This window comes from Tachypleus tridentatus, chromosome 6, assembly GCF_004210375.1.
Source record: "Tachypleus tridentatus isolate NWPU-2018 chromosome 6, ASM421037v1, whole genome shotgun sequence".
NCBI lineage: Eukaryota > Metazoa > Arthropoda > Merostomata > Xiphosura > Limulidae > Tachypleus > Tachypleus tridentatus.
This window is the reverse complement of record NC_134830.1, coordinates 82,834,940-82,856,272: the sequence shown is the minus strand read 5'-3', so window position 1 is coordinate 82,856,272 and position 21,333 is coordinate 82,834,940. Positions and strand designations below refer to the sequence as shown.

Genomic DNA, 21,333 nt, shown 5'->3' with positions numbered 1-21,333 from the left:
GAAATGATGCTTAAATGAAAAGATACAAGAATACATCCAAGTTAGATATTATTATCTGCTGTAAAGCATAGGAAAATATATGATGAAAGAACCTCACATTCCAGGTACTTCTTAGGAATTTAAAATACTATCTGACTATGGTTCTGTTCAATAGTTAGTGATTCAAATGGCTGTGAAGTGCAATATAAATATTTGAATAGCATTGGTTAAAAAATAATAGGGTAAGAAAGCCTCTTCCATTGATAAAATAAAAACTAGGTTTTGATACTTGTGTTATTTACATCATAGACAACCCATTTTGTAAATTTGTGCATGACGGCAAATGAACAGAGCATATTCTGAAAGTATACATAATTTCATAATTGCCAGGTAAACATGTCTTATCAGTTTCATTCTGTAATGTCCCACTATGGGAAAATGTGTTGGCTTTATGTTATGAGACAATAAAAAGATTGTTGGGAATTGCTAAAAAAAAAAAATTCAAACATCCATATCAATGATCTTCCTTCTAGTACATGTCTCTATCCCTAGAACTTACAAACCAATGGCAACTGCAAATCCATCTACTAAATACTATTTGAATGAGTTGCTTTTGATGTATGGCTTGATTTGATAGAAGTAACTTGCAGAATGAACCATTTTTAAATTTTCTACTTACTATACCATATTTGTCATCATTTTGCTACAAAATGTAGACAACAACTTGTGGATATTTGCTTCATATTTATGGATTCCACCCAGTCTTTTGATGCTTTTAGCAGGGAATGTTTGTAGAACCCTCTTGCTAAACTTGGTGTCCTGAAAATTTCATCAAGATGGTATGCCAGTTTCATAATGGTGAGAGTAAATGAAAATGAAGACCTTTTCAGGGAACAAATGGTTTATGACAGTGTTGTGTGTTGGCAACTACTCTTTTTCAACACCTGAAGCAGTATGCTTTCACAGATCTTGACGTTAGCTTATTTATATGATTCATAATTGACAGCAGTCTCTTTAACATTATAATACTAAACATGTGATCCATAAATAAGCAATTCAAACTATTGTAAAGCATTTTTTATATCTACTTTTCAATGGCATAAAAAAATAAAAGCCAAGTATCTGTTTCAGAGTCACTGAATATGTGTTGGTACTCCATCATTCTTTGCTTCACAAGTTTAGTCTAATCAAAGTATCTTCAGGCTAAAGCAATCATTGAAGAAGCTATGTCTAGTTTGTACAGAGTGATAATTCTAGACAACAACTTCTGAGCAGAGAAAGCACCTAACCATATTGCCATATTGAAATTATGCCTGAAGAATGAGGCTTGTTCTGTATGTTTTCAATGAATTTGAGTAACTTAGCAGTGAAGTTACCTAAAGAGAAACAAGCTTTCAATACCTTGTAGAAAATGTAAAGAACATATATTTCTCTTATCTTATGTATCAATAAACATTGTGCATCATGCATGCATAGCTTTATTCAATGTTGATGTGAAGTAAATATTATTTAACTTTGCTTGTTAGAAAATAAATGTTTTTTGGGTCAAATCATTTGTGAAGAAATGCTTAGAAGTTAAGCTGGAATTTTGTGACCCACATTGAGAGAGAGATGTCTGCTTTTATCTGATAGAAAGGTTATCTGTATTTGTGGAGCAAGGTGGTTGGCACTAACCTTAGTCTTCTTTTATTTTTATTGTTTGAAATGCATGTTTTTCTGTGAATGCTATGAATGATCATGGTTTTTATAACACAAAGGTGATTTGTACGTAACACGAAAGTAAATTTTCTTTATACTGCATACTTTTATAATTTTAGTTCAATTTACATCTTTTTGATGAGGTTTATTTTTTTGCTTCAGAGCTAAAACTATCAAGAATACTGTAATAATAAATGAAGAATTAACAGCTGAGGAATGGAAACGTCGCTATGAAAAAGAGAAAGAAAGGAATGCTAAGCTAAAGATTCAGCTGGAACGAGTGGAAGCAGAACTCAACCGTTGGAGAAATGGTTAGTTGAAGTACAGATCTCAAAAATAGATACACACTTTTTTTAGTTATTTGGTTGACCTATTTTATCATACTAGTTGTTCATTAGGTTTTAGAAATACTGTTTAATAATTCTTGTACGTTTTCTTTTAAATATTAAGTTCTGAAACTTGTTAATACTTAAATTGCTAATACTTGCAAGAGAAGGGAATTAGACTAACAATTTAGAAAATACAGAGTATAAGATATTGCAGATAAGTTAAAAATATTAGCAGAAAAAAGAAGAGGGAATAATTGGAGACATGATTGAAAAGAAAATGTGGAAAAGAAAGGCAATTGCTGAATAATTGTTAAATATAATGGGTTAATTATACTTTGTGAACCAATGTGCTAGGTCTGAATAGTTTTTTTTTTTCATTTTAGTTGTAGGTTTAACAGAGGTTGGAGGGATTTTCAAAAAACAAAACACTTTCTTGTTTCACTTCATACTCAACTCATCTTTTTAATGCATTTTTTTATGCTTACACAGTCAGTGATTTATTACATAAGTGTAGTCCTAATAATTATATTTCTGGGTAAAGTTGGATGGAATAATTTTGTTTGTGAAAGCTTGGAAATTTTCAATACATCCAAAAATTTCTACTTCTACCCATATTTTAGTAATTTTAATTTATATCATTAGAAATTTCTTGTAATTCTCATTATTTTGAAAGTTTTTTAAGAGTGTTAATTTAAACATAAAATACATTGTCTTCACACACAGAAATATTTTGCTCTACTGCCTGTGCTTATTTCTCTGTATTATAAATTTAACAAATTAAAAAAAAATGTGTATAGTATATTTTAATTATGATATTTAATACAAAATTAAATTACAGCACGTTGCATAAATTATATATTATTTTGCACGATTTTGCTTTCTTGTTGCGAAGGCTTTATGGATAGATGTAGAAAATATAATTTCCCCATTACATCATGAATAAACATGATGGCAATGTGAAAGACCATGAAAATACATATTTAGGAGAGACAGTACCTCAGGATGAACAGCTTACTAGCAAGGAGTTGGAAACCAGTACTTTGAGCCTTTCTGAGTCTTCTTCTGTGGTCAGCTTACCTAACTTAGCACCTCCAACATCAGTTGAACCAATGACCAGTGAGGAGAGAGCCAAGTTTATGGAGGAGAGAGCTCGCTTGTATGCAGATATGGATGAAAAAGATGATGAAATTGACCGTCAGAGTCAGTTAATTGAGTCCTTTAAAGAACAGATGTTAGAGCAAGGAGAGGTATGTCTGTAATGCTTACATGGAATATAACAATCTAATTTATAAATGTTCTATATCTTATTTATAGTAGTACATTCTAATGTAACCTGACAAAGATATCTATTATAAATGTTTGATTAAGAAACTATGACCTTTAAGTAGAATAATTTATAGAATTTATGTGTTATTTATATGTGTTCTTTTAGTACATGTCATTCTTTAATTGCTCATACATAAAACATGCAAAACAAATTCGTTATGTCAAAATTATTCTTACATGTATGTTAGTAAGAGTTCTCTCCTTTTTTCAAAGAGAACTTCATAACTTTTATTATAATAAAGTGTTTATAAAGATAATGAAAACTGATAATTACTCCTTTTACTTCTAGTTAATCATGTCCACTCGTCGAGATTATGAGAACCTACAGCAAGAAATGAATAAGATTCAGCAGGAAAATGAATCTGCCAAGGAGGAGGTAAAAGAAGTGCTTCAGGCACTGGAGGAGCTGGCTGTAAACTACGATCAAAAGTCACAAGAGGTGGAAACAAAAAGCAGAGATAATGATACTCTTGCTGAAGAAATGAATGCTAAGTTGGTGAGTTTATTTAAATAATTCTACATTATAGTTATAATCTTGTGTTAAAATATGCGACTAAATAAATCATATTCTAGTGTACCATAAAAAACTGACACAAGAGCTGTAAATTTCGTTTATGTTAATTGTTATGGTTTATAATAAATTCCATTAAATAAGTATTTGAAATTTCAGTAGAGACTGTTTCATATCTTTGAGGAGTTGTGTCTTTTTCAGTGCCAGATAAACTTGATTGAACAAACAAAAAATTAAGCATAAATTTTAAGTTAATTGTGATTGAGCCTTGTGGGTGCAGTAGACGTTGATAACTTGTAACCTCCCATATAAATGTGATAAAATGGTAAAGATTGTGAATAAGAAGGAATTCTGAAATGAATACTCACCTCCACACATAGTGTAGCTATCTTCCTCAGCTTTTCCATGCGTTCTGTTAAAGAGATTTGCAAGACATCATTCATGTGAAAATTCTCACATCATCTTGCATGAAACCATAAGAATTTGCACAATTCTGTGATGACATCATCATACAACAGAAACCACCACCAACAGGAGTGTGACACACCTCTATGTACTGTGACTTTCCTTACATTTTGTTTCAATGAATTCTCATTCTTCTCCATAGTAAAAAGAGGTGTTTAAATTTCTTGTGTTTAGTTTGATGAGACATGGATAATAAAAGTTTGATTTTTGTTGTCTTAGCTTTTCTTTCAAGAGCTTTAACGTTTTACTATGTTTTCTATTTGTCTTTCTTCCCATTTCCACTTCTCCTTTCTTTGACCCCACCTGTGGTCTTTTTTTTTAACCTGTTCAGATGTCAACCAGAGCTGATGTGCCAGCTATCTTATTACGTGTTTCACTTAGCTTGTCCTCTCTGTTTTCTCTGTTCCGTTTATCCTTTTTAACATCTTCCCATATTTGCTTTTTCTTTTCACTCTGTGTTGCTCTTCTCTTGTGTTTCTTGGTATCATGGGTATTTTGCTATTTTCATGACCTAGGGCTGGCATTCATTTTCTTTGGCCATTTATATATATTAACCCATTCTAGGTTGTTTACTCTTCTCCTACTTCCCTCCTATTGTGGTAGCTGCTCAGTTATGGAAGACTTCTCTTGGAATCTGAGTTATTTCTCACATCTTTTCACTTGTGTGTATTTTAGGACATTTTCTTCTCTTGTTTTAATTGAGTTCAGCCAATCTTCTCTGCTTTTGAACTGTTACTTGTCTGGTCACAAGGTTTTAATTTTCCTGTTCTCATCATATGAGAGTTCTTTTTTCTCTGGACTCTGGCTTCACTAAAACTCCTTTATTTGCATCTACTACAATGACCTTATGAACCTTGAATTGACTTTCTTGGGGTCTTTTGTTTTCTTTTATGAACCTCCCTCTACTTTTTGAATTCACTTATATCTAAAACAAGATCTCCTTCTTGTTGGCAAGTTATCTCTCTTTGCCAGTTTTTATTCTGTTAGTGAGTAGCCTCTGTACCCACAGAATTGTTCGTGAGGGTTTCTCTTGGTTGTTTGGACACTTGCCACTTCTTCTCTGGGCCTCCTCTCTAACAATTCTTTCCTTTTTTATTTGGTGCTGGCTATTGGTTTTATCAACTATTCCCAGTCTTATGTTTTCTCTACATTTACTTCCTTATTCATCTCCTCTTTCCAGACCATGGATTTAAACACTACTGTTCTTCATTTGCCCTTTTGTTGGTGCCCCTAAGACTACCTTGGCTTTCATGCGCTTGTTCAACAGACCACTCCTCTCTTTTTCTCTCTCTTTCCATTATTTCATTTCTTGGTTTGCACACTTATGCTTTCCTTATTCATTCAGGGTTATCTTTCCTCTACCCTTAGTTGATTGAAATTTGCTCAGACCGTAACTTCCATTACTGTGGCATTATTTTCATCCCTCCATTGTATTTATCTGTTGCCACCCATAGCAGGTTTCTTTGTCATTGGTTCTGTTACTCATTTCCTTCAAACAGTAATTCTGTGAACCTCCTTTTTTTATCAGCTTCTTCATTTAAAGATTTTTGGCCTTTGCCCTGTGTAGTTGTTGGGTGGCTGTGCTTTCATGGCTTTTCTTTTCTAGTACTGAGATGCATTTCCTATCTTGTCATTTTCATTTTTTTACACCTTTGCTCTCCCCTGTCCTTCTCATTCTACTACATTTGACAGACTGAGATTTGGTTGGGGTTTAGCTTAATCTCATGCAAACCCCATGCAAATTATTGCCTTCATGTCTTTTACTGTCTTTTTTTCCCAACTTCTTCCCTTCTTATATCCTGCAATTACTGTTATTCTGATGTCTGTTTTCTCAATGTTTCTCGTGCCTTTTCCAATGCACTCCAACATTCAGTTTTTTTTCTCAGAATTCAATCACTTGTAGGTGAACTGTACTTCAATCTTCCATCTCTCTTTTATTAGACCATTTGGACCCAGATTTGTTCCTATGTTATTTTTAATAATTCTTTGCACTTTATCATGGATCTCTTGCTTTAAGGATCCTTGTCTTCTGTCTTTATCTTGGGACTCCCAGTTTTCATGAACCTTGTTCCCTTTTTCTGCCTTTCCAGGATGAGCCCATTGATTTCTCCATTCACTTGTTTACCTCAGGATGTTGATGCTTGCATTCTGTTTCTCTCTTTTCAATATCTTCCACTTCTTCTTTGCTGGTCCTTGGATGAGCTTTTCCAGGCAGGTATGTGGAATTTCTTCACACATCCCTCTTCACCTCTGTATTTTCTGGCTGTTTTATCTCCTGATGGTATTTAGATTCCACAGGTTGCCATTCTACCTTCTCTTCACCATCTTTCAGTAGAACATGCACTATTTCCCTTTCACGACCAATCAGGATCCCACTTTGTGGCTAATATTGCCTTTCAGGTATACTTTGTACACTTATACAAAATCTTCATCAAGATTGGATAATGGAAATCACTCATACAATCTGCACTGTCTCTGTAAGTGCCTACTGTGAGATGTACTATTTCACAAGACAAATTTAGGTTTCTTTGTGATATCTGTCCATCTCTTCACTTTTATATATATATATATATATATTTATGTTACATTGGGATTGGCTATCATGGAAGAAGTCAACACAAGAGCAAAATGTCTGTCTATTTTTTTAGTTAGCACTTGCTTGCTTTTAGAAACAGGGTGTTGTGATGATGTCATAATGAAATAGTGCAAATTCACATGGTTTTATGTGAGGTTAAGTGAGAGTTTGAGAATGCTGTTGGCTTGCAACTCTCTCTTGCAGAATGTGCAAAAGAGCTGAGGAAAGTAGCTACTCTGTGTGAAGTGATGAGTACCTATCAGAAATATATTTTCAGGTAAGGAAAAATGTTAACTTCACATATATTTTGAGAAGATGCAGTGTCTGACGACACCAGCAAGGAAACTGGTACTCTGAACTTATGAATGTTCTAGATGTAGTTTTCTGTTACAGGGTGCATATACATCCTTAAAAGTTCTTAAAATTTGATTTTAAATTTTGTCAATATATTCTCCAATTATTTTCATGTATTTTTGTAAAAACAGCCCTTTTTCAAGTACTTTAAATAAAACCCTTGAAATTCCAAAGCAGAATATGTCAGTATATCTTAACTCATGTTGCAGAGTTGAGTGCAGTAAAAAAGTATTTCATATTTCTTTAGGCTATATTCATATGTTGAATGAATAAGTAAGAATTTTATAAAATATAAGTGGAATAAAATTGATTCTGATTTAGATTTTAGCTTCTAGAAAGGCTTGAAAAACATTGAGTGTGTTTAGAAGGTCCTTGAAAGTGTTTAAAATTAATTTGAGAAATTCAGTATGAGTTATGCTGTTAAATAAAAATGGACAAGTCAGAATTCATATTTTGTGAAATAGTTGTATGTTTCTTTCTGATATTAATTGTTTTGGTTTATAATAAACGTCATAAATCAGTAGCAAGGTTTTTTTATATGTTTGGGAGGTTGTTTTTTAATTACACATGAAACTATGGGAATGCAGTTACAAGTTACTGAAATATTGATGTTTCAGCTCAAAACATGTTTTGTTTGTTTAGTCTGAGCTTATTACCTGTCAGAATGAGCTACAACAGCAAAAGGAACAAAGTACTCACTACCGTAAAAGGGTTATAGAATTGTTAACCAATTTGATGAAAGATCTTGGTGAGATAGGATCAGTTGTTGGTGGAAATGCTGCTGAGATGAAAGTAAGAAAAATAAAGCTTTATTCCATGGTATTTGGTAATATGCAAGTTAACACTATGATTTTAAATTTTCAGTAATGTAATCTTTCGTAATGCCAAGAGTGTTTTATTTATTTTATTACTAGTGTTATATTAAATATTCAGCATCCAAGGTACACAAGTGTTAAAATACCCTTGTTGGAAATTTTATATTCTGTAATAAGTATTGAAATATATTACAAGTAACATGTAATATTAATTTTTGTATTGTATTATGGCAAGATAGGGAACAAATATAAATTCAAACTAGATAGAAATGCACACACAGACCTTTAAAAATAACTCAATAGTAATATTAAATGTAATTGTTTTATACTTTGACAGCTTTCAGTAGATGTAAGTGGAAAAGTTGAAGAAGAATTTACTGTTGCTCGCTTGTATGTCAGCAAGATGAAGTCTGAAGTAAAGGCATTATCTCAGGTAGGGAACTCTAAACTTATATCTGTTATGACAGTAGTAGAATTCTCTGTATTCAGGAAGTTTAAGGAAAAAGTATGAAATTCTTACTAATTTATTCATTAGAACTATACGTATACTATGAATAAGGAAGCACTTATGTAGTTAAGCCGTGGGTACTGGAACATTCATTTTTCAGTACATCTTCCACGTGAAAGGAAAAATCAAATTAAAAGCTTAAGTAACATGCATATTGCTTGGATATGTTTTTGACTCAAATATTAGAAAAACACTCATGTAGGTCATACTCAGTTCTTTTATGTTTTCTCTTATGCTGCAGGTCCATTTTAAGAGAAAAGGATATTATATAATCAGAATTTAAGTATTTTGATCTCTTATTACTGATGAAGCTACTACATACTAAGTTATGGGTAGCATGATATGCAGCATTTTTTGTTAATGTAGAATCAGAAATATTAATTATCACATCACTTGTGAATTGGAATATGAAGCTATACCATTTCCATATGTTGTCTACAGTTTAACTACATTTTAGCACATCATTGCAGAGAATACTGAACTAACTCTCAAAACTCAGCTACTACCAGGATTATTTGCATGTGAGAATGCAACCATTGAACAGTTCACAACAGTTATCAAGTTAGATTTAAAAGTTTAGATGGGTACATCACTGGGGAACTTTGTGTTCATTTGTTCATATGTTATGCTCACTGTAGGTTTTCCTCTTTGAAAGATTGCAGAAATATGTATGCCATCATGGAACTGTGGACTAATTTGTTCTTTTATTATGTTTATTATAGGTTTCTTTCTGAGGTTTTAGTATTTGTATGAAGTGGAAAAATGCAAAAGACTGAAGGAGTACATTTTGTTCATTACAAAAAAGGTTATAAATGTAGATCTCGAAATGCCTGGTACATGAAGTGTGGAACAGCTGGTTTTAGAATCACTTGTAATACTTATTGTTATAGGTTAGTGTGTAATGATGATGAGGGGTGTGCCACATGAATGAAATACTCATATTTGAAGTTATTGGCTAGAAATACCAGCATTAATATAAAACTATGCCAGTCTCATGAGCATGCAGAGAAAATTTCATGTTTCTAATGTGTTGTTGGGAATGAAACGGTTGATGAAAATCATAAAGTGGATTATTCTATGATGATTCAGATGAATCTGAAAGAATATACTACCAAAGAAAGAAATGCAAATTATGTTTTGTAAAATTATATATTATGAAGTTATAATTGATGTAAAGTTATGAGCTTTTAAATACACCAGTAAAATATGCACTGTGCAAAATGCAGTAAATCTGACAAATTTTTTTTGCTACAAGTAATATCTGTTTCATGTGATGAGAAATCGTGATCTAAATGGGCATTCAAGTATTTAATATATTAAATACAATAATATATACATATATCGTTTATAAAATTTTGATTCTGAAACAATCCATTCACCTCTCTGCTGTTGAGAGTTTTGACATTCCACTAATCTTGAACTGTTGCATTTTGTTGTGAAATGAACTTGTACATGATATATTCATCATGTGACAGTAGCTTTTCACTATTATAGAAGTTGATGCATCCTCCCTGCACAGTAGAGCCCTATAGGCACATACATATGAAATTTTCATTTTTAAATTTGGCACTGCCTTTGACAGATATGTTTGATTTTGATCTTCAGTTGTGCATGATCTTTCTAATTGTTTTGATTTGTTAATTTTAAATGTTTCATATAATAGTTGCTGTCTTTGTGACTATTTCTTTTTTCAATGCATATCTATTCTTTAGTTTTGTTAGGTTACCTTTGTTTTTTTATTACTGTTAACACAATTGTTCTAAACCTTTTCATGTACTATAAACAGAAGCAGAATATCTGAGGACATTTTGTAGTAGTTTCTACATTAGGAAATCTCATGGTTTTCTGGTTTTATGCTTCTGAGGTTCTAGCTCTGTTCATAAAATTTGTATTAACAGATTTAGGCTTTCCTTTATTTTCTGTGCATTCTCCATTCTCAATCATAAGATTAACATTTTTGTCCAGAGCTTTCCATAGCCTGTTTTTGCCAGATGTCATTGATATTTCTTGCTTTTCCTTTCTCTTATGGCATATATTTCTTCATAATCTTTATTCCATGGTTTCATGCTGTAGTTTTATCCATTTTCCCTTCCCCTTAATTTAGTATTTATGCTCAGATTCTCAAACTGTGGAATCCCTTTTTATTTTCTTGTAAGTTGACCCTGTGTCTCCAGTATACAAAACTCCCATCTCCACCTTTCTTTATTCCTTTGCTATTTGTTGTCTATCTCCAATCAGAAATGTACCACTGGAATCCAGATAGTTTTTTACAGGGTATCTCTGGTAAGTCCTTTTCCCTTATTAAGCCCCTCGGTGTGGATTCCTGTACTTGATGAGGGGACCTCCCAGGGAAGGTTCTTTTCTTTCAGTTTACCTCCTCTGGGATCTAAACATCCACTCATATGTTTCCTGTACATGGTGACCCATGAATGGAAGGAGAGGATCCTGGTGGTTAAGGGGTCCAACTCTAATGCACCAATTTGGTCTTGAATTCCTGTAGACAGGCAGCCTTGGGGTAGCCCCTCTAGGATCATTTGGCTGGTCCACTTGGTCTAGGGTCAAGTATCAGTGATGGATGTTCTCAACAGATGCTGTGGACATTGTTTCTGATGCTAGTGTTTGGGTATAGTGTTCACGAAACCCTGGTGTTGCTGCAGTATCCTTGTGTGTCATTGTAGTGCATCCTCTTGTTGGGCTCTATGTTGGGTGGGGTCATTAGGCACTGAAATATTCTTTTTATTATGGATCCTATAAATAAAAACTTAAATAAAATAGTGAAAAAGCAGTTCATATGTAAATGACCACCTCTCAAAGTTTCTGAGCAGCAGTCTTCAACATCTGTAATATCTGTACCTTGTTTTTTTACACTACATTCTCTTTCAGACGAACTTTTAGGGCAGATGTCTTCCTTTTTCATTCAGAAGGGACTAGAGGGACTTGCTGGCTCTCTGAAGTCATTTAAGAAGCTTTAATCTGGTGATATATTGGTGCAAACGTCCACATTCAACATAGTGAACTCTTCTTGCATTCAGAGGCAATTGGGGATATACCTATTGAGGTTATGCCTCATGCTACTTTGAATTTGTAACAAGGAGTTAAGGTTTGAAGAACTTCCAAGTCAGAGATTCTTGTTGGTTTTTTCACCCAAGCTGTTTTTGCAGTGAGGCTTATCTCCTTTTGCAAAGATGGAATTGTGACCAATATTCTCATTCTAACATTTACATCACCATTTCCACCTGCCATCATCAAGGCAGGTTATTTTAATTGCAAGGTATGATCATACATTCCAAACTTTCTCATATGTTTCCAGTATCAGCAGTTCGGTCACTCAAAGATATCATGTGGTGGTTTCTCAATGTGTGCTCGTTGCGGTGGCAATGACCACAATACCTATTAGTAGGAAATTGACCCTCATTGCATCAGTTTCAATGGCTCTCACCCATCCTACTTTGTTCTTACAGTAAATGATTGGAAGAAAAGTGGTGCAGTGTTTGAAAAAAATTCAAAACATTACTTACCCTGAGGTTCGAAAGTTGTTGTACACCACTTAATCTCAGATGTATACTGCAGCACTTCGTTCCACTACTACTGTGGGAATGCAGACAGATCTCTCTGTGCCTCCAAAAGAATTGTTTTCAAACCAGATGAAAAGTCTCTTTACCTCCATAGTTAAAAAAGTTAATGAATCAACTTCAACACCCATTTCTATCCCTAACATACATTCCAGCAAACCCCAAGGTATATATTCTTCTCTTACTCCAAGTTGCAAAACAATCATTCATTCATGTCCATAGCTGCTGGAATCCTCTTGCAACAACAAAGATCTGCCCAATCAGCACAGGGCAGACCTCACTTAAATAAAGACAATAAAGGCAAAAGATGTGTTTGTGAACAGGAGGGCTCTCCACACAATCTGCCTACACATAAATAAAAATGGCCACCTTGATACAATGGAACTGTTGAGGTTTACATTCTAATCTAGATAACTTCAAAGCTCTGATTGCTTCCTACCATCTTCTATGTCTTTTCTTATTGGAAACATTTCTGAAATCTGCTGATACAGTCACCTTTGTACAGAAATGACAGGCTGTGTGATGGAGGAGTGGCATAATAGGTTGATAGGCACATACCCACCCTGTCTTTATCACTTACACTCTTGGAGGCCATAGCCATCTGTGTTTCTGTGGCTTATACTATCACTGTTTGTCCTCTCTACCTGTTGCCTGGAGAGACTTATGATCAATCAGACCTTGATGCTCTCATTGAACAGTTGGTGTCTCTGTTTTCCCTTTTTAATCCTGGGAGACTTTAATGTACATCAGCCCCTCTGGAGAAGTACTACTGTTGATGAAAGGGATTACTTTATAGATTGTATGCTCTCTGATCACAACTTTTCTCTTTTCAGTAGTGGTTGTTATATTTATTTTCATACACCTAGTATGTCCTTTACTTGTATTGATCTCTCAGTTTGCTCCTCTTCACTTTTCTCCCACTTCTCATGTAGGGTTGACAATAACCCATAAGTTTGTGATAATTTTCCTATAATTTTGAGAGAGACTGGTCGTGGTCAATGTCACCAGACCTGCATGTCCCAGATACTCTAGGTAAAAGCTTTTGCCAAATGTCTAGCAACTCTGTTTTTCCTTCACCTTCTTAGCCATAAAGACTCAGACAAAGTGATCACTTTTTCCTTTTGAGCAGATTGTCTCTATGACTATAATTGTCCCTTTACACTGGTGTAACTCAAACTGGCTCTTCAGAGGTCTGGCATTACATCGGTCAAATCTGATGATATACACTACGAGATGCTGTGCCATCTCTCTCCTACTTCTCTTCCTGTTCTTCTAATTGTTTTTAACCAAATCTGGCAGGAGAATGTTTTTCCTGATGCCTGGCACCAGGCTATTGTCCTACCTTTCTCTAAGCCAGGGAAAGATCTCAAGATTCCTTCAAACTACCATCCAGTTGCTTTGATGAGCTGCCTCTGTAAGACCTGAGAGAGGATGGTTAATGCTCATCTTGTTTGGTTCCTTGAATCAAACAATCTCCTCTCGCCCACCTAGTGTGGGTACCAACAACAGCTCTCCGCTACGGATCACCTAATTCGACTTGAAACATCAATCAGAGAAGCTTTTTTCAAATGATAACATCTTGTATCAATATTCTTTGACTTTGAGAAGGCATGATAGTACATGGAGGTATGTCATTTTGCGATACTTCTATTCTTATGGGTTGCATAGCCATTTGCCCATTGTTATTAAACATTTTTTAATGGACAAGTAATTCCAAGTTTGTGTGGGTTCGAAGTGGAACACAGCAAATAGCTTTAACTTCTCTCTCTATAAATCCGTTTGCATACCCTTTTTCTGCCAACAGGGTATTCACACTAATCCTGTACTCCATACTGGTCTCATGAGCCTTATGAACCTTCTTTGCACCTTTGCCATTTGCAGCTGTCTTTACTATATGCTTTGAAACTTCGTTCCTTACCAAACCATCCCGCTTAGGGTTGTGTTTCCCTTCCTAGGTGGGCCATGCTTTTTCAGAACAGATGATCTGCCATTACTCCTTTTGGCCTTTGTATGCAGGCGCAGTTGATGGACATGTCTTAGGGATGAGAGTACGGGATTGTAGGGGGTGTTGCAGATGGATGTACAATCCGTATCCCATTTATACTCTCGCCCCTAAGACGTGTCCATCAATGGTCACATTCAAACTCTCTCTTTCTTAAACTGAAGATGACCTATGAAGGTTGAAAAGTTGTTCTCTCCTTATCAACAAAAGTGTTAATACCCACACCAGCCATTTTGAGAAACATTTTTATTTCAAGTGGGTTTGTCGTCATCAAGAATAATTATTAATATTCTTTTACTGTCTCACTCACTTTTTGGTCAAAATAAAATACAAATGTAGATGAAATGGGACTGAAGTAAGAAAGTCTGTTATCTAATGAACATTAGTAGATGCAAAGCATTATCAAATTATTTTCCATTGTTGGAAATTTAACCTTATGCTTTGTCCATTCCAGTTTTTAGTAATTAGGTTAACATTGGTATTATGTGAAATACAAATACAAGTTTATCACAAATTACTGCTGCAACTGATTAAAAAAACTGTTGAAATTGCAACATGTTACCAATATTAGTTCACATCATCAAACAATAATAAATCATATCTTTGTTATATCAGTGAATAATTGTGAAAAAAGAAGATGTGTACTGTATCTTTATAAAGTGTATTAATATGGAAGTTTACTGTTTATTGGTTGCTGATAGCGTTGTGGCCAGTTGGAGGCCTTCCAGTCTGAAAGTAACAAAAAGATTGAAGAGAATGAGAAAGAACTTACAGAGCGTCGGTTGCTAATTAGTCAGGTGAGAATATCACTTCTTTTGTTATTATAGGGTAACCTGTTAGTCAGGTTAAAATATTACTATTTTCCTTAGGGCCAGGTATGTTCTAGTTGCTATCAGGCCAGGTTCTGGATTGAAAAGGAACTTAAACTACATATTGGAGGTATATAAATGTTAAATAAGAAACAGTGAAATGAAGAATTCAGCTTTAGCAGAAAATGTACAGACACTACCACATGCAATCATATGGGACAAAACCATAACCTTAGCTCAACTTCATAATATTACAGATTTAAATATCTGAGACTCATTATAAATAATAAAACTAAACACAGATGCTAAATTGAGATGAAAGGCTATCTACTCAATATGGAGTGACAAACTTTAAATATTAGTAAATGATTTATGTATATAACTGAAACATAATACCTCACTGTATGCAGAAGATGAAATTTTGTCTTGTGAATAACTCCTGAAGATGACATAGAAAGTGTTAGAACATGTAATGTAGAATGTTTTGAGTGTATGCTATTGATGGCTTTAATAAACATATAGTTATTTAAAATTGAAACATTGCTTTTTACATTTATTTTATTTTAAACATCAAGTAAGTGCTGGTCATACATACTTAGAACTCTGAATTGTCAAAAATATTAGACACATGAAATTAGTGCACTGGAGACTTGTAGAAGATCTTTTTCTTGTGTGTGTATAGTATGAGGCCAAAGTGAAGTCCCTTCAGGAATCTATGCGAGATGTGGAAAGTAAGAGGCGGAGCTTAGAGGAAGCTGTAGACCAGATTAATGAAGAATGTGCTAAACTGAAAGCAGCTGGTAAGGTCTTTGTATGTGAGGAGAAAGTGTAGGAAAATATTAAGTTTTACTGATATGATGCTAAAATTAATTAAAAGCATTCAGACGTTTTATAAATTTAACTTGTGTAGATACTTTTCACTTGCATCTTGATATTTTTGCTTTTAATTTCTGCATTCAAGTCATTTATTATTATGGGAGAATATGAATAGAGAATTAAATAAAGCATAAAACTATAAGCATTTCTGTAAAGTTTGATACTCAGCAACATTAGTTTTATTTTTACAAATCTATAGTATTTATTAATTTAAATATTTTGTATATTTAGGATTTTTCTTTCATATCTGTATTTCTTTGATAAGTAGTACACTCAAGTTAAACATTTTGTTGTTGTTAGACATTAAAATTTTGCACTGTTTAAGTGATGATTGTAATGTATAGTGAACTAGTGTATTAATAAAAGTTGTATGCTACTCTGTTCAGCAGAGATTAACTTTATAAAAAAAGTATTTTACTTGGAACTTTCTGTGAGAATCTGATTTGGAATTTAAACAGCCAATTAGCAAATAATTATGAAAATAGATTTATTTTGAAATTAAATGACATAAATTAGATTAGTCCTGGTACAGGTACAAATATTGTAGTTGAGAGCAGGTCTGCTATAGAAGATACTGGTTGCAGCTCCATAGGCATGTCTATCTTGAATAACACTATTACACCTATTTCAAGGTCATTTTCTTTCATCTTGGATCCAAACTAATAAATATTAATTGACATAGACTTACATGGTACAAAACAGGTGTAGTTGAAATAATTTTTATGTGTGTAGTTATAGAAACAAAGTGAACATTCAGATTGAGGCAAACTTATGCAACTTCAGTAAGGTTGACATGCAAATTTTTTCACTGACACACTATATTTCTTCTTGGTGTGGATTTCTGTATGTGGTGAGGGGGGGATCTCCCAGGGAAGATTCTGTTTTTTCATTTTACCTCCTCTGGGATTTAAACATCCACCCGCATGTTTGCTGAGCATGGTAACACATGAAGGGGAGGAAAGGATCCTGGTGGTTGATGAGTTCAACCCTAACATACCACTTTTGCCTTGAATTCCTGTAGACAGGCAGCCTTGGGGTGACCCCGAGGGCCAATTGGCTGATCCACTTGGGCTAGAGTCAACCAAGTACCAGTGTTGGAAGTTCTCAACATGTGTTGTGGACATTGTATTCTGATGCTGGTGTTTGGGTATATTCCCCCAAAACCCTGGCATTGCTGCAGTGTCCTTGTTTGGCATTGTAGTGTGTTCCCTCTTAGGGCTTCATGATGGGTTAGGTCAGTGGGTGTTGAAACATTATTTTTTTAAATTATGTATATCCCAACTAAAAACTTAAATAAAATAATGAAAAAAACAGTCCATAGGTAAACGGCCACGTCTTGAATATTCTGAGCAGCAATCTTCAACATCTGTCACACCTACACCTCATTTCTTATATTACATTCTCTTTTTAGACAAACCTTTAGAGCAAATGTTTCTTTTTTTTATTCAGAAAGGACTAGAGAAACTTGCTGGTTCTCCAAAGTCAGTCAAAAATTGTGCTCTGGTGACATATTGTGGAAACATTCACATCTAAACAGAGTGAACTCTTATTACATTTAAAGGCAATTGGGGATGTACCCATTCAGCTTACAACTCATGAATTTTTCACGAGGAGTTATTGTTCAGAGGGATTTGAAGAACATCCATGAGTCAAAGATTCTTTGTCAAGGAGTTTTTGCAATGAGGTGCATCTCTACTCGCAAAGATGGAATTATGATGCTGACCAATGTCCTCATTTTAACATTTACATCACCATGTTCACCTGTCACCATCATGGCAGTTTATCTTAATTGTAAGGTGTGACTATAGATTCCAAACCCTCTCAGATGTTTCCAGTGTCAGCAGTTTGGTCACTTGAAGACATCGTGTCATGGTTCCTTGATATGTGTTTGTTGCAGTGGCAAGGACCACTATGCATATGAGTGTAAAAAATGGACTCTCATTGCATCAGTTGCAATGGCTGTCACCCATCCTACTTTCATTCTTGCCCTAAGTGGTTGGAAGAAAAAGTGGTGCAGCATTTGAAGGCAATTCAAAACATTACTTGCCCTGAGGCTCGAAAGTTACTGTCCACCATTTCCTCTCGGACACATGCTGCTGCACTTTGTTCCACTACTACAGTGGAAGTTCATGTGTATCTCTTTGTGCCTCCAAAAGAATCATTCTCAAACCATATGAAAAGTCTTTTGACCTCCATGGTTAATAAACTTGATGAATCAACTTCAACACCCATCTCTGTCCCTAACATACATTCTAGCAAACCCTAAGACACACTTCCTTTGGTTCTGGGTATGGGCATTTCTTTGGGTATGTATTCTTCTCTCACTCCATGTTGCAAAATAATCATTCATTGATGTCCTCAGTCGCTGGAATCATCTTTCAACAACAAAGACCTGCCCAATCGACCCAGGGCAGAATTTTGAAGAGACCGTTCATGCTCTCATTGAACAGTAGCCATCTCTCTTTTTAATCCTGGGGGACTTTAATAGACATAATTCTCTTTGAAGAAATACTCATATTGATGGGAGGGGTTACTCCATAGAGCATATGCTCTCAGATCACAAACTTTCATTTTTCACTACTGGTTCTTGTATTTATTTTCATGTACCTAGTCTGTCCTTTACTGCTGTTGATCTCTCAGTTTGCATCCCTTCACTATTCTCTCACTTTACATGGAGGGTTGACAATGACCCATGAGGCAGTGTTCATTTTCTTATAATTTTGGGAGAGACTGGCCATGGTTGATGCCACGCAACCCGTGTGCCCTAGTAGAAGCTGGATCAAGCCAACTGGCCCTCTTTCATCGCTCTCGCAGAAGTTGATCCTACCATTATCTGTAAGCCATCAGTAGACGACCACTGGCAGCAATGACTGACTGTATTATAGAGGCAGCTGCTCATTGTATTCCTAAACACCTCATCATATTTTATGCAAGATCCTTGTCTGTAGTGTAATCCTACCTGTCACATGGCACAGAAGGCTCAAAAATAGGCCTGGGATACTTTTCATAGGTATCCCATACTTTTGAACTGCAATGCTTTCCAACAGGCCCATGCACATGCTTGATGGGCAAGATATCAAAGCCAGAAGGAATTTTGGATTAAGTTCACCACAGCATATCTTCTACTACCAGTTCCAAAGTCATATGGGACACGATTCGAAAGGTCAGTGGTCAATATAATTCTGTCCCCCTCTCAGTCTTGCTCTTTGATGGCCAGGAAGTAGTTGATACCTGGAGCATCACTGATAGTCTAGTTGAAAGCTTTTGCTGGGTGTCTAGCACTTTTGCTTCATCCTCCATCATCTTAGCCATCAAAACTTGGGCAGAGTAATCACCTCTTTCCATTCCAGCTGATTATCTCTATGACTGTTATTTCCCCTTCACACTGGTGGAACTCAAATTGGCTCTTTATAGATCTGGCAGTACATAGGTTGAACCTTATGATATACCCTACAAGATGCTGTGCCATCTGTCTCCTGCTTCTCTTGTTATTATTCTTATTGTTTTTTAACCAGATCTGGCAGGAGAATATATTTCCTGATGCATGGCACCAGGTTATTGCCTACCTTTCTCTAAGCCTGGGAAGGATTCTGAGATACCTTCCAACTACCATCTAATTGCTTCAACAAGGTGTTTTTGCAAGACCTTAAAATGGATGGCTAATGGTCACCTTATTTGGTTTCTTGAATCAAATAACCTCCTCTCATCTACCCAGTATGGGATGGGTTCTGATAACAGAGCTCTACCATGGACCACCTGATTCAACTTGAAATGTCAATCAGAGAAGCTTTCTCAAATGATAACGTCTTGTATCCATATTCTCTGACCGTGAGAAGGCTTATGATACTACATGGAGGTATGGCATTTTGCGAGACCTCCACTTATATAAGTTACACGGTCATTTACCCATTTTTATTAAAAATTTTTAATGGACAGGCTATTCCAAGTTCTTGTGGATTCAACACTTTCCCATTCTTTTCTACAGGAACTTGGAGCCCCTCAGTTTTGTGTTTTGAGTGTCACATTTTTCAGTATAAGGATTGATTCCATCACTGTACAATTCTCTCTTACTGTTGCAATTGTCAGTCATCGCACATGACGTATATTGAGTGGCAGCTATAGACTACCCTCAATCGTTTACTGAAGTTGACCACAGCAAACGATTTTAACTTCCCTCACTCAAAAAACCATTTGCATGCACTTTTTCTGTCAATGGGGTATTCACTCCAATCCTGAACTCTCTATCGGTGAAGTTGTGCTACCTGTGGTCCCTGAGAAAAAGTTCTTGGGGCTTATATTTGATCATAAGCTGACCTTTATACCACGTATCAAGCAGCTACGAGTCAAATATACAAGAGTACTAACTTCCTCCGTGTCCTTTATTATTCTACTTAGGTAGCAGATCGATATTCTCTGCTAAAGGTATATTGTGCTCTTATTCAATAAAAACTAGACTGTTGGTTACTGGTCTATGGCTCTTTCAGGATGTCAGCATTGAAAATGCTAGACCCCATTCATCATCAGGGATTTCTGCACTACCCTAGTCCAGAGCTTGTACACAGAGTCTTTACTGTATGCTTCAAACTTTGACAACATCACAACATCCTACCTGGGTTTGTGTATTCCATCCTTGGTGGGCCATGCTTTTTCAGAACAGACGACCTGCCATTGTTTCTTTTGGCCTTCATGTACAAGGCAGAGTTAGATGAATTAGGTTTGTCCTTAGATACATTCCCGTATCCACTGGTGAGCCCATCCCAACATAGCTGATTACAGTCCCCAAATGTGACCTTTCTTTAAGTCATCTGAGAATGGCAGATACTCCCAATTGGAAGTACCATTTTTTATTTGCTAAACATCTTTTGAACCATCCATCCATTCGCATTTATATGAATGGTTTGAAATCAGGGGACTCTGTGTACTCTGTCATGGTTTGGTGGTTGCACACAAAACCCCCCTTTACATTTTCTGTGTTCATTGCTGAACTGTACCCCACTTTTCTTGCCCTGGATCTCATTAGTAGCTAAGCAGTACTCAAATTGCACTGTTTATACTGACTCGCTTAGTTCTTTACTGGCCCTGGAATTTCTTCACGTTTTTTCCCACCCTGTTCTCACTGATATTCACAATCAGTTGGCCTATTTATTTTTAACATCTACTTCTATCCAGTCTTTTTGGATACCAGGCCATGTTGGTATTTTTAGGAATAAGCATGTTGACACTGCAGCTAAATCTGTCTGCTTTGGCTCTATCACTGCTGTTCCTGTTCCATACATGAACTATGGTCCTGTATTCAAGGCTTGGCTCTGTGCCAGACAGCAGTCGACTTGGTGTGAGGAACATGAAAAAAAAGCTTTTTCAAATAAAACCCTCTTTTGGACTTTGGCCATCTTGCTTTCATAAGAATCAGAAGGAGGAAGTTGTCCAAACTAGACTACATACTTGTCATCAGTTTTGTTTTGTCAGGGACTGATGCATGAATGTGTTGTCTGTGTGAAACTCAGGTCACAATAC

The 21,333-nt window shown here is 35.4% G+C and overlaps 1 protein-coding gene across 5 annotated transcripts in view; it reads left to right on the top strand.

Annotated features, from left to right (window-relative positions):
* Positions 1-21,333, top strand: part of LOC143252923 (kinesin heavy chain-like) — a 101,537-nt gene that overhangs the window by 44,681 nt on the left and 35,523 nt on the right. For all 5 annotated transcript variants that reach the window (XR_013029242.1, XM_076505797.1, XM_076505796.1 and 2 more), the window contains exons 11-17: positions 1,840-1,988; positions 2,991-3,253; positions 3,622-3,828; positions 7,880-8,029; positions 8,390-8,485; positions 14,836-14,931; positions 15,626-15,743. Coding sequence is in view for 4 of the 5 variants with exons in the window: in XM_076505797.1 (XP_076361912.1) it covers positions 1,840-1,988; positions 2,991-3,253; positions 3,622-3,828; positions 7,880-8,029; positions 8,390-8,485; positions 14,836-14,931; positions 15,626-15,743 (1,079 nt within the window). In the remaining variant the exon portion in view is untranslated. The remainder of the gene's footprint in view (positions 1-1,839; positions 1,989-2,990; positions 3,254-3,621; positions 3,829-7,879; positions 8,030-8,389; positions 8,486-14,835; positions 14,932-15,625; positions 15,744-21,333) is intronic.